At 40.8% G+C, this 13148-nt stretch overlaps 1 protein-coding gene across 1 annotated transcript; it reads left to right on the top strand.

Moving 5' to 3' along the window:
- The first annotated feature begins 1346 nt into the window (after window positions 1-1346).
- Window positions 1347-13148, top strand: LOC140599066 (uncharacterized). Its single transcript, XM_072759242.1, has 3 exons — window positions 1347-1476; window positions 2375-2470; window positions 9599-13148. The coding sequence occupies exons 1-3, from the start codon at window positions 1443-1445 to the stop codon at window positions 11668-11670; spliced, it is 2202 nt and encodes a 733-aa protein (XP_072615343.1). The 5' UTR covers window positions 1347-1442; the 3' UTR covers window positions 11671-13148.

The following is a 13148-nucleotide window of genomic DNA, read 5'->3' as shown; positions in this document are numbered from 1 at the left end:
GTAACACACCAAAATTTTCCACCTAAGAAGTAAACGCAACTCTGGGTGCCTGTGTGGTGAAGTCGTTAAACATCTGCCTTCAGCTCAGGTCATGATCTCAGGGTCTTGGGATCCAGCCCTACTTTGGGTTCCCTGCTTCACAAGGAATCTGCTTCTCCCTCTCCCAACCTGTTTGCACTCTCTCTCTCTCTCAAATAAATAAATAAAATCTTGAAAAAAAAATAGATACGACCTATAACGCATGATATAAATTACAGTACTCAGGAGTTTGTTATGCCTCTGTTGACACCTTTGTTTATTTATTTATTTATTTATTTATTTATTTATTTATTTTAAAGATTTTATCTATTTACTCATGAGAGACACAGAGAGAGAGAGGCAGAGACACAGGCAGAGGGAGAAGCAGGCTCCATGCAGGGAGCCCCATGTGGGACTTGATCCCGGGACCCTGGGATCATGCCCTGGGCCAAAGGCAGATGCTCAACTGCCCAGCCACCCAGGTGTCCCAACACCTTTATTTTATAAATTATCTTGGATAAACATACAGTATTCATAATGGTTTTCTGAATCATATGCCATCCTCTTATGTCAAAGTTGGACAATACATTAGAGCATATTACTGTGTTAAACATCATCTTAGTGCGTAAGCAGGAAGCTGACCTACCCAGAACCAGTTCTAATATAACTTTGCTAAAAGGAGTTCACTCCTTGGGGAATCACAGATAGAAACTACACCAGGTCGAGTTGTCACACAAAGGAAACTTGACTTGCAGCAAATACGGAGATCACAGAGAGTAACTTCCCAGCAAGAGACTCCCAGAGCCAGAGGGAATGATTTCCTTTTATTTAGGGTTAGGGTAAATACTTAGAAATTGGAGCCTTGTCATCTTATGTAGAGCTAAGTAGAAGGTGGCATGTGAAGCTGAGGATAACAGTTCTCTATGTACTTTGTTATATAAATGAGGTTTGTGCTTCTCCTTGAGTGGAGATTTTAGTATTATAATGAGTTCAAAGCAACTGTTGGTCATTCCATGGGTCACTCCTTGGTCCAACTGCATAATTGTGAGTCAGGGGTTAAGCTAAAATTGGCCCGGGCCAACCTTTTTCACAGGGGAGTTATCCTCTTTTGCTGGGTAGTTTCTGTTTCTATCACAGGAGTCTATGCCTGAAGTAAAAGATTAAGGTAGAAAGAAGAGGCTAAGAAAAATATGGGACAAAGAGGGTACAAGCCCATAAGCAGTAAGGGTCAGATCATGGGATCTAGCTGGTGACATTTAACTCCCTCTTTCGTCTTAGGTACCTTGTGAACTCTGCCTGTGGCCACTTGGTAACTGTGGTATTTATTGCAGGGACTGCTGACGTTCAGGGATGTGGCCATAGAATTCTCTCAGGAGGAGTGGGGATGCCTGAACCACACTCAGCGGGAACTGTACAGGGATGTGATGTTAGAGAACTATGGAAACCTTCTCTTCTTGGGTGAGGATGACTCCTTCCAGGTTTCGCAGACCACACTCTGGGTTTTCTTCCTTCCTTTGAAGACTGACTCTTAGAAGATTCCTCTGCATGACTGGAATTCGGATCCATGCAAAAAGGGAAATAAATGGGGATTTGTAGATGTGGAGAAAAATCTTCATATTTCCTTTTCAGCTCTAGCTTCAGCTTCCTTTTTTTAAAAAAAATTTAAAAACATGTTATTTATTTATTTATGAGAGACAATACAGAGAGAGGCAGAGACATAGGCAGAGGCAGAGAGAAGCAGGCTCCATGCTGGGAGCCCGATGTGGGACTTGATCCCTGGACTCCAGGATCATGCCCTGGGCTGAAGGCAGGCACTAAACTGCTGAGCCACCAGGGGTTCCCCCCTAATTCTCCTTCCTTAAGGAGCATCATCATTTCTATTGATGAATGTCACTACTAAACATTGACAGGCATTAAATGGTACTGCCGAATTTTAAACTCCAGTTTTTATGTATTATTATTGTATCTAGTCCGTGGAAGTAGAAGCCATGATTTGAATATTTGAAACTCCTTCTGCTTGTTCTTTTTCCCTTTTTTTTTAAAAGATTTTATTTATTGATGAGAGACACACACAGAGAGAGAGGCAGCGACACAGGAGGTGGTTAGAAGCAGGCTCCATGCAGGGAGCCCGATGTGGGACTGGATCCCAGGTCTCCCAAATCTCACCCTGGGCTGAAGGTGGCGCAAACCACTGAGTCACCCGGTGTGCCCTCCTACTGGTTCTAAAGGGGCTGTTGGTCAGTAGCATTTGGGAAGGTATTTTCTATAATTTTACACTGTCCTGTGGTCTCTACTGAGCATGATACTTGATTGAACATCTCCAGCAATACCCATTTTCCTTTTTCCTAATAACCAGGCCTCATTGTGTCAAAGCCAGACCTGGTCTCCTTTTTGGAGCAAAAGAAGGAGCCTTGGAGCGTGAAGAGAAAGAAGAGAGTAACCATCCATCCAGGTAAGTGGAAATGGATGAGGCAGATGACAGAGGTGCGGTCCACATGTGAAGGGGGAAGAGAGACCTTAAATTGTGGTGGGAGTAGTTCTCCTTGAAAGGATACACTCTTGAGAAACCTAGTTTATATTTTTCTCCCTGTCACAGAGGGACATGTGCTATCCACCATTATCAAGCTCTTAGCTTCTCTAAGGATTCTCCTTCAGCTCCACTGATGGTCCATCACTTCCACAGGAAGGGCCAGGAGACTCCCCTGGGAGTGGGAGGGTCTCCATCATCTGAGAGATTCTCCATTGCTGTCAGGGTCCTGGGGAAGTCTCCCTGTTTCTCAGGATCCATAGACTTAGCCCTTTGTAAGTTCTGTTTTGCGTCGTGAGAAGCCTGTCGGGGTAGCGGTGGGCATACTGGGGTTTGGTGCAGAAATCCTGGGAACACTGGAGACAGATACCACGTTTTCTGGCTCATGCATTCCAACGTTATGGAGGCTTTAATCTTGATTGTACAAAATTGACACACAGTAATTTCATCAGATAACAAAGCACCTCCCTAAAATAATAAAATCTAATCCTTTATTTCACTTTGAAAGTTAATTTTTTCTTTGTATGAACTCAAATTAGGATATAACAGTGTGTTCCATTCCTCAGTGGTGAAATAATATAATGTATCTGTTTGTATCCTAGAATTCCTACCTAAATTAATGCCATGGGGGACCTAGAACATTTAGACCTTAGAACTTGAAGGCTCTAATAAATTCTCAATTTTTACCTTCTTTCTTAATACTTGCATCATCGGATGAATTTGTCTTGTATGACAGAAATTTCTTTTTATTTTGTCAAGTGTGTTTTCACTTTCTTCGTTATATATGAGATTCATCTGTTATTTATTAGATCAAAAGTTCTGATATGACATGGGCATGTGAGGTAGAGGGATGTCTGGGTGGCCAGTCAGTTGGTCCCAGGTCATGATCCTGGAGTCCTGGGGCTCAGCCCCTCCCCATTGGGCTCCCTGCTCAGTGGGGAGTCTGCTTCTTCCTTGCCCTTCCCCTCCTGTGCTCTCTCTCTCTCTCTCCTTCTCTCTCAAATACATGATAAAGTCTTAAAAAAACAAAAAAAAGCAGTGAGATATAATTCGTATAATTCCTGTATTTTAAAGAAAGCTTTTGTTCATAAATATAATTTTGCTTCAGTGACAATTAGTCATTGGGTTTTTCTTCTACTTTCCTTGGAATGTATCTGAATTTAATCCCAAATATGTATTTTTTTTTCCAAATATGTATTTTATGTATAGTGGCCTTTAGCATATTTTGCAACTTTCTTGGTGTTTATTTAGAAATGAAGATGTTGTTTATTTCCTTCGTTCTAAGGAGTCAGTTGTAGCTTTAAATTCTCTGTTCAAGGAGGGATGTATTACTAAAATAATACATTTGTATAATGCCTTTTTAAGTGGTTGTTCGTATGATTTTCACTTACAGCTTTTAATGATTGATTTAATGAATATTCTTTTTTATACTGTGGTCAGTGAAAACCAGCCAATAATTCATGCTTGTTTTTTATGATACATAGAGTTTAAAATTCGTTTTATAGAAACTTTCCTTGAGAAAAATGCATCTGTTTGGTTTTTTTTTTTTTTTTGAAAGATTTTATTTATTTATTTATTTATTTATTTATTTATTCATGAGGGATGGAGAGAGAGGCAGAGACACAGGCAGAGGGAGAAGCAGGCTCCATGCAGGGAGCCCGATGTGGAACTCATTCAATTCTGGGACTCCAGGATCATGCCCTGGCCTGAAGGCTGTCACTAAACTGTTGAGCCACCCAGTGATCCCGTATTTTTAATATCCCGTATTTTTAAATCATCTATTTTATTTTATTTTGTTTTAAATTTTTATTTATGATAGTCACACAGAGAGAGAGAGAGAGGCAGAGACATAGGCAGCGGGAGAAGCAGGCTCCATGCACCGGGAGCCCAACGTGGGACTGGAACCCTGGTCTCCAGGATCGCACCCTGGACCATAGGCAGGCACCAAACCGCTGCGCCGCCCAGGGATCCCTAATGCATCTATTTTAATGTCGTTTTTCTAGGGTTAAATTTTGTCTTCTTCTGGCTTTGTCATTCCATAACAATGTGCTTCCTTTTGACTCGGACTTTCCACTACATTAGTTAGTTGTGGTTTTGGTTTTACTTGTGTATTTAGTTACACGATGACAATTTTCTTTTTCTTTTAATTTTTCCATCAGATTTTTAATCTATTCTTTTGAGAGAGACAGAAAGAGCCAATGAGAGCATAGCACAGGGGAGGACCAGAGGGAGAGGGAGAAGTAGAGTGCGCCCTGAGCAAGGAGCCTGACCTGGGCTCAATCCCAGGCCCCTGGGATCAGGATGTGAGCTGAAGGCAGACGCAGAACCGACTGAGCCATCCAGGTGCCCCAAGGATGACAGTTTTCAAGTCCAGAGTTCAGAGACCATCTGAAGGATCATGACCATGATCTGAACCGACATTAAGAGTCCGATGCCTAACATGATTCCTTCCTCTGCTTCACCTCTGTAGTCTCTTTCTTGTTTGAACACTCACCCTCTATCTGAGCAGCCACCACAATGCATCCAGAGGGTGCTGTCGTTCCCTCTGCCTCCATGTCATGCGTGACAGAAACAAGTCCCACAGGCAGCAGCCAAGAAGCCAGATTGCTGAACCTACAAGTCAGTCGTTTCTTTCTCTCCTGAGGAGAGGTACGAGTTTTTCCACAGGGTGGCCTTCGAGTGTCAGGGAGGGTGAGCTGCTGTTGTGGGCAAGTGTCACAAACTCTCTTAGTCTCTTTGATGTGGCTCTTCTTCATCTCTTGACAATCTCTTTTTCAAAGTGTCTGCTGGGTTATTGTGCCTATTTTTTCTGTTTTGGTATTTTTTTTCTTCAGGCTTTAGAGATCCATATATATATTATGAGAATGGGTCCTTTTTTCCTTCTCTCACTCTATTTCTGTCTCTTGAGCTTGTGATGCAGAGAAGTTCTTAATGTAATCCAATTTGTCATATCAAACTTTATGGTTGGTAGTTTTTATCATTTTAGAAATTTTCTCATATACTAAGACCACAGAGATAGAATCCTTTGTTTTTCTAAAAGCATCATAATGATCTATACTATATCAATCAGAGATGTATTAAGTGTCTTTGTTCTCTGTGTAGTGACTGAGGTTTTCAATTTTTCCTTTTTTTCTCAACAAGGATAACAAATTGAAGTATCCTCTGAAAGTGTTATATTATGGTTTCTTTTCATTTGCTTTCATTAGTCATTTCGGGCAGCCCCAGTGGCGCAGCGGTTTAGCGCCCTCTGCAGCCTGGGGTTTGAACCTGGGATCCAGGATTGAGTCCCACGCCGGGATCCCAGCTGGATCCTGCTTCTCCCTCTCCCTGTGTCTCTGCCTCTCTCTCTCTCTCTCTCTCTGTGTGTGTCTCTCATGAATAAAGAAATAAAATCGTAAAAAAGAAAAAAAGGGTTGTGATATCTTATCAAAATGATACATTTCCTTTATGGACCATTGTTGTTATTCCTTGATACCATGTTGTGAGTTGTGATCTGGATCAGCAATTCCATGATTTTCATCCACTCTAGGCACAAGCAGTAGGTCAGCTGTATTCATAATAAGATCAACATTTCCTCCCAATCTTCACCTCATTTCAGAGCCACCCAAAGAACGTTTGTCCTTGTGATCACCTGTTTCATTTACGTAGTCTCGTCATGTCTATATTGCTCCTTTTTTCTTTTAATTTAATGTTTTTTTATCAGACTTCTTTTTTTTAATTTTTATTTATTTATGATAGTCACAGAGAGAGAGAGAGAGAGAGAGAGAGAGGCAGAGACACAGGCAGAGGGAGAAGCAGGCTCCATGCACCGGGAGCCTGATGTGAGACTCGATCGCGGGTCTCCGGGATCGCGCACTGGGACAAAGGCAGACGCCAAACCACTGCGCCACCCAGGGATCCCCTAATTTAATGTTTTTATTTTTTAAATATTTTATTTATTTATTCATGACAGACACACACACAGGGAGAGAGAGAGGCAGAGTCAGAGTCAGAGGCAGAGTGAGAAGCAGGCTCCATGCGGGCACCCGACATGGGACTTGATCCCGTGTCTCCAGGTTCCAGCCCTCGGCTGTAGGCAGCGCTAAACCCGGGCTGCCCTGTTCTTTTTTTTTTTTTTTTTTAAGATTTAATATATTTATTTGACAGAGAGCACAAGCAAGAGGAACCTCAGAGGGACAGTTTGAAGCCGGCTCTCCACCAAGCAGGGAGTCTGACATGGGGCTCAGTCCCAAAACACTGGGATCACGACCTCAGCTAAGGCTTAACCGACTGAGCCACCCAAGCACCCTTATGTTGTTCTTTAGGATATTTCTTGTTGATGGGTGGGGAACATCTCTGCCCTAAATCCTATGTGTTTCCCAATTCTCAGCCATTTTCTTGTAATGACACATGATTGCACTGTTTCCAGGACCTGCTCTGCCTGGGTTAGAAGTTCAAGAACTGTCATCAACTACATGTAAATTAAGGTGCTTCTGCATAGTTTAGGTGTTTCTTCACACATGTCCCTTGCAATTTCACTACAAAAGTTTAAGGTAGACCTTCATGAGTACTGGGATTTTCTACATGGTTGAATGCAAGCCCACAGGAACAGTGCAGAAGTGAATGGTAAGAGTCACCCGATTCTTCTGCGTTGTATCCTGCCAATGACAGCCTTGAAAAATATTTCCTGATGTAAACTGCTTTTTTCAAGTTTGAAGACTTTATTTATTTTACAGAGTAGGTGTATGTGGATGGGGTGGGAGGGAGAGGGAGAGAATCTCAAGTAGACTTCATGCTGAGCACAGAGTCCACAGTCTGTTGAGGAACCTGAACCCACAACCCCTGAGATCATGACATGAGCCAAAATCAAGAGTCAGACACTGAACTGACTGAGCCACGCAGGCAACCCACATTGAACAGATTTATCCCAGATCCTGTGTCAGGCTAATGAGTGTTTGGTGAGGTGGTGCATACCTGGGAAAATTAGTCAGGAGACATGCTGGGGTCAGACTGAGTGGTGGATATTGTTGGGAAATGATTCTGTGGGTTTAAGTTACTCTGTATGTTAAGGGTAGAGGCACTGAAAGTGTTTATCCTTAATTGGCTTTCCGCTGAAGCGCGAATATTAAAATGTTTTGAAATATAGTTATAATATCTTACCCTTAGGTGGAGGACAGATTTGTTAACTGTAGAGGAACACGGGTATCGTCTTCTATGGCAAAGGTTCAGGAAGATATGCTCTCTGCTCCTTCAAGATATTGGGGTTCCCTGTGCTCAGGGTCTCATCGATGTGACACAAACCCACTGCATATGCAGCATCTACATGTGTGAAATGGGGATTTGGAGCTGGCAAGTGAAATTAGCGTGATCAAGAAATTTGTGCTGTTTCATGTGTCATGAACCCTAAGATCCTTGGACTTGAATCTGAGAGTCCTCTGTCTTCTGCTAGTATTGGAAAATTGTTATAGGCAAGCTTGTTCCACTATGGAATATGTGGAACATGAATTTTTATACTTCTTGGGATTATCCATGGGTTTATTTAAAAATGAAGTTGATGGGCACCTGGGTGGCTCAGTCACTGAGCCTCTGCCTTCGACTCAGGTTGTGATCCCAGGTTCTGGGATCAATGCCCAGCAGGGAGCCTGCTTCTCCCTCAGCCTTTCTCTTTGCCTCTCTCTGTGTGTCTCTCATGAATAAATGAACATAATCTTAAGAAATAAAAACATGAAATTGATATTTATGTGTCTGTTTCTGCTTTTTATTTATACGTTCACTTGTTTTTTAGTCTGCACTTATACTTGTACAGTCTTCCTTTGCCTTTGACAACCTGGTAACACTGGAGTCACAGAGACTATTTTGATAATTTCCCTTCTCTTCACTCCCTGAAAATGTTGGAAGAGATTTGAAATACTTTTCCATGGGACTCCTGGGTGGCTCTGCGGTTGTGCGTCTGCCTTTGGCTCAGGGCGTGAAACCAGAGTCTCTGGATCAAGTCCCACATCAGGCTTTGTGCATGAAGCCTGCTTATCCCTCTGCCTGTGTTTCTGCCTCTCTCTGTGTGTGTCTCTCATGAATAAAGGAATAAAATATTTAAAGAAAAAAAAGGTACTTTTACATTAAATCTCTGAATTATCCAGTGAATTCATTTGAAATAAGACTTTTCTTTGTTGGGAAGTTTTAAATTACTTTTTCCATCTACTTAGTAGTTGTAGATCAATTGTGACTTTTTAAATATTTCTTCATGAAATATTTATTGGAATCCTGAAATCTAGGGAGCTTACATCTTTTTGAAATTTATAGATATTTTTGGTATCTCTTTCTTGGCATATAGTTATCCATTGTCACTTCTTATTAGTTGTGTTTTTATGGTATCAGTTAATACTGTCTGCTGTCACTTCACTTCTGATTTTAATTTACCTTTTTTTCATTCTTCCTTGATTTTGTTTAAAGTCTGTCAATTTTGTTGATTTTTCCTGAAAACCAACTTTTCCTGTTGTTGATAATTTCCCTTTTTTTTTAAAAGTTTTTATTTATTCATGAGAGACAGAGAGACAGAGAGAGAGAGAGGCAGACAGAGGCCAAGGGAGAAGCAGGCTCCATTCCATGCAGAGAGCCAGATGTGGGACTCGATACCGAGTCCAGGACCACACCCTGGGCTGAAGATGACGCCAAACCACTGAGCCACGCGTGCTGCCCTATGTTTTCCTATTTTTGCTGTTTCCTCTTTTGTTCTTTTCTGTTTATGTTTAAATTTCCTCCCTTTTGCAAACTTTGGACTCACGGGGCTTTCCTGACTTTTTGTGATATAAGAAAATAATTTGTACTATAGCATGACAGTACTACAGTACTACTACTATAGCTGTAGTCCTACCGCTATCTATGAGGCTATGTGGTCTGTACATTCTGTGTTAGTTTATGTGTCCATTGAAAAACAAAGTCCTGATGATTCCTTCCGAGCCATCTTGCTGCTGTTCTCTGTCTGATTTTCAGGTTATCTATTAGTGGTTGTCAGCATATTCATCTGAGAGTAGTAAGTGGAATAATTTTACATTTCTCTTTCTTGATTTCTTTCAGCCATATCTTCTCATGACACCCAGAGGTTGCTGTCAAAGCCAAGCATCGAAGCTTCTTTCCAAAGAGTGTCAATGGGTAGATTAAGAAATAATGCCATTGAGAATTTACACTTCATGACAGACTGGGACAATGATGGAGAGAGTGAAGGGCATCAAAGACATCATGAAGGCCACAACCATACTGAGATATCTGCAAATAATAAGAATCTCCCTGGCCAAAATGGTGAAGGATATAGAACATTTTCAGTAACCTCCTTTTTTACGTCTGCTACTTCCACAAAGCAGTGTGTTTCTGAAAACAAAAGCTCAAATCAAATATTCAAACTTACATATTTAGGGAACGACGACAGTTTGGAAAATCTGGGAAGTTACCTAGTCCAGGCTGAAAATAATTATTTGAACCCTTGTGAAAAAAGAATTGGATTGACTATTCAGTCAAATATTTCTAAACATCAGAGATTTAAAAATGAAGAACAAAGTGCTAAACAGGATCCATTTGAGAGGTGTTTCACTAAGGAGTCGATCCTACAAAATTACCAGAGCCTGTTCACTGGAGACAGAGTTGCCCAGTGTAGTGAATCTGAGAAAGCATTTAACCAGGGCTCCAGTGTTAGTCCATGTGTGTGGACTCAGTTTCTAAGGAACCATCATGAGTGTAGTAAATGTGGGGAAGTCTTTTATCAAAACTCTAACCTTAGTATACATAATAGTATGAATACAGGAGAGAATCCTAAAAATGAATGTGAGAGTGCTCTTAACCAGTCCTACAATGTTGATGATCAACAGAGAATTCATGTGGGAAAAAACGCATTCAGGTGTAATCAACCTGGTAACATGTTTTGTCAAGCATCAAGGCTAAGTATATATAAGACAGCCCTTAGTGGAGAGAAAAGTGACATTTGTAAGGAATGTGGCAAAGATCTTGACTTGGACTCAGTACTACCTCATTGTCACGTAATGCGTACTGGAGAGGAACCATACAAATGTGAAGAATGTGGTAAAACGTTTAAGGTCTGCTCATCCCTAAACACACATAGGCGAATCCATACTGGAGAGAAACCTTACAAATGTGAAGAATGTGGCAAGGCCTTTATCCATTGCTCACACCTTATTATTCATCGCAGAATTCATTCTGGAGAGAAACCTTACAAATGTAAAGAATGTGGCAAGGCCTTTAAGACTCATTCAGATCTTATTCAACATCAAAGAATTCATACAGCAGAGAAACCTTACAAATGTAAAGAATGTGGCAAGGCCTTTAATAAGCATTCATACCTTACTCTACATCACAGAATTCACACTGGAGAGAAACCTTACAAATGTAAAGAATGTGGCAAGGCCTTTAACCGGCATTCAAGCCTTGCTAACCATCAGGGAATTCATACTGAAGAGAAACCTTACAAATGTAAAGAATGTGGCAAGGCCTTTAACCGGCATTCAAGCCTTACTAACCATCACAGAATTCATACTGAAGAGAAACCTTACAAATGTAAAGAATGTGGTAAGGCCTTTAAACATGAGGCTACCCTTACTCAGCATTACAGAATCCATACTGGTGAGAAACCTCACAAATGTAAGGAATGTGGCAAGGCCTTTAATAAGCATTCATATCTTACTCTACATCACAGAATTCACACTGGAGAGAAACCTTACAAATGTAAAGAATGTGGCAAGGCCTTTAACCGGCATTCAAGCCTTGCTAACCATCAGAGAATTCATACTGAAGAGAAACCTTACAAATGTAAAGAATGTGGCAAGGCCTTTAACCGGCAGTCAAGCCTTACTAACCATCACAGAATTCATACTGAAGAGAAACCTTACCAATGTAAAGAATGTGGCAAGGCCTTTAAAAGGCATTCATATCTTACTCAACATCACAGAATTCACACTGGAGAGAAACCTTACAAATGTAAAGAATGTGGCAAGGCCTTTAACCACCAGTCAAACCTTACTCTTCATCACAGAATTCATACTGGAGAGAAACCTTACCAATGTAAAGAATGTGGTCGAGCCTTTACCCAGCACTCACACCTTACTACTCATCATAGAATTCATACTAGAGAGAAACCTTAACGAATGTAAAGAATGTGGTGAGGCCTTTAATCACCTTTCAACCTTTACTCATTATCAACGGAGTCATACTAGAGCAAAGCTTCAAAGTTTTAGGATTCTGGGGAAAAAAAAATTAAGTTCTTTTTAAGCAACAAGAAATTTGACTTGAACGGAAAATGATCAAGATTCTTTTCTTTTACAGTAATTTATCCGTTCTTTAAGATAGATTGCCCTACATCTAAAACTGTATACAAGAAAATTATATAAGTATTCCTTGATTTTACAATGATAAATGAAAAACTTAAAAATTATCCAATCTAACAAGGTATGTTACGCTCTTTTATAGTTGTTGTCACACTGTGAGTGCAAAGTAACTCATGGAATGTAAAGATAAGAGCTGAATAATCGCAGCATTAATTGAAAAGAGTATTTTCACAGAACCACTTTTCCCCTCATCCTATCTCCTCTTGATTTGATCAAACTGTACCATTGGACATTTCGTCCTTTTGGGGGTTTTTTAGGTTTTTTTTTTTTTTTTTAAGCCATATGCTTGTGCAGAGACACAGTTATCTTATGTCCAATAAATGAATGGGGAAGGAAAAAATGAAACAACAGAGGAAACCCTTCTTGGTCTGGAGGAGCAGAGTTGTCAAGTAACAGGTTCCCTTTCTAGTAGACACCTCTCTGGTGCTGGAACCCATCAGTTGTATCTTTCACCTCCATTTTCCAGCTATGCATGTGTGTCTTTTTCCTTTATTGGATGCCCATCAAATCTTGTGACCTATTGCACTGACAAACCTTACTGTTCACAATAGTTTTTCATTAGTTTATTTCATGCGGTATATGCTTCTTTATCTTTAACTGTACTACAAAGCAATCCTGCCCCATCACCTTTGAATTATTATGAGCAATGTTCTCAGTCTTGATTCCTTCATTGGGTATTTCTTCGGCCATTGAGAGTGCCAGCATCTCCTCAGCTCTCTCTTCTCAGAACTACCGGGTCCCCAACGACAGTACACAAATAGCAGAAGTGGCAGAAGAAGCAACTATTAGAGGATTTGTAAGTACTGCTCTACTCTTACTCCCCACTAGGTAATTCATAACAGAGAGTAATGAAATATGTGTAAAGAATGTGGCAAGGTCTTTCAACAATGACAAACCATGATTCCTGATCAGAAATGTATAGCGGAGAGGATCTATATAGAACCCTGGAATTACTCAGCATCATAGCTATCATACAGGATAGAAACCATAAAGTGTAAAAGTTGCAGTTCCATTACTGGAATTCACTCCTTAATCAATATCCCAAAATGTGGGATCCCTGGGTGGTGCAGCAGTTTGGCACCTGTCTTTGGCCCAGGGCGCGATCCTGGAGACCCGGGATCGAATCCCACGTCCGGCTTCCGGTGCATGAAGCCTGCTTCTCCCTCCGCCTATGTCTCTGCCTCTCTCTCTCTCTCTCTGTGTGACTTCCATAAAAAGAAATTAAAAAAAAAAAA

This window comes from Vulpes vulpes, chromosome 1, assembly GCF_048418805.1.
Source record: "Vulpes vulpes isolate BD-2025 chromosome 1, VulVul3, whole genome shotgun sequence".
NCBI lineage: Eukaryota > Metazoa > Chordata > Mammalia > Carnivora > Canidae > Vulpes > Vulpes vulpes.
Note: the sequence above shows the minus strand (reverse complement) of the source record. Positions and strands in the feature narration are given on the sequence as shown.

Excerpts from the sequence above, each read along its gene's own strand:
- LOC140599066 (XM_072759242.1), top strand. The coding sequence starts at position 1,443 with ATGTTAGAGAACTATGGAAACCTTCTCTTCTTGG. Across the intron at positions 1,477-2,374 it reads TGGAAACCTTCTCTTCTTGG|GCCTCATTGTGTCAAAGCCA; the intron begins GTGAGGATGACT and ends CCTAATAACCAG. Across the intron at positions 2,471-9,598 it reads GAGAGTAACCATCCATCCAG|CCATATCTTCTCATGACACC; the intron begins GTAAGTGGAAAT and ends GATTTCTTTCAG.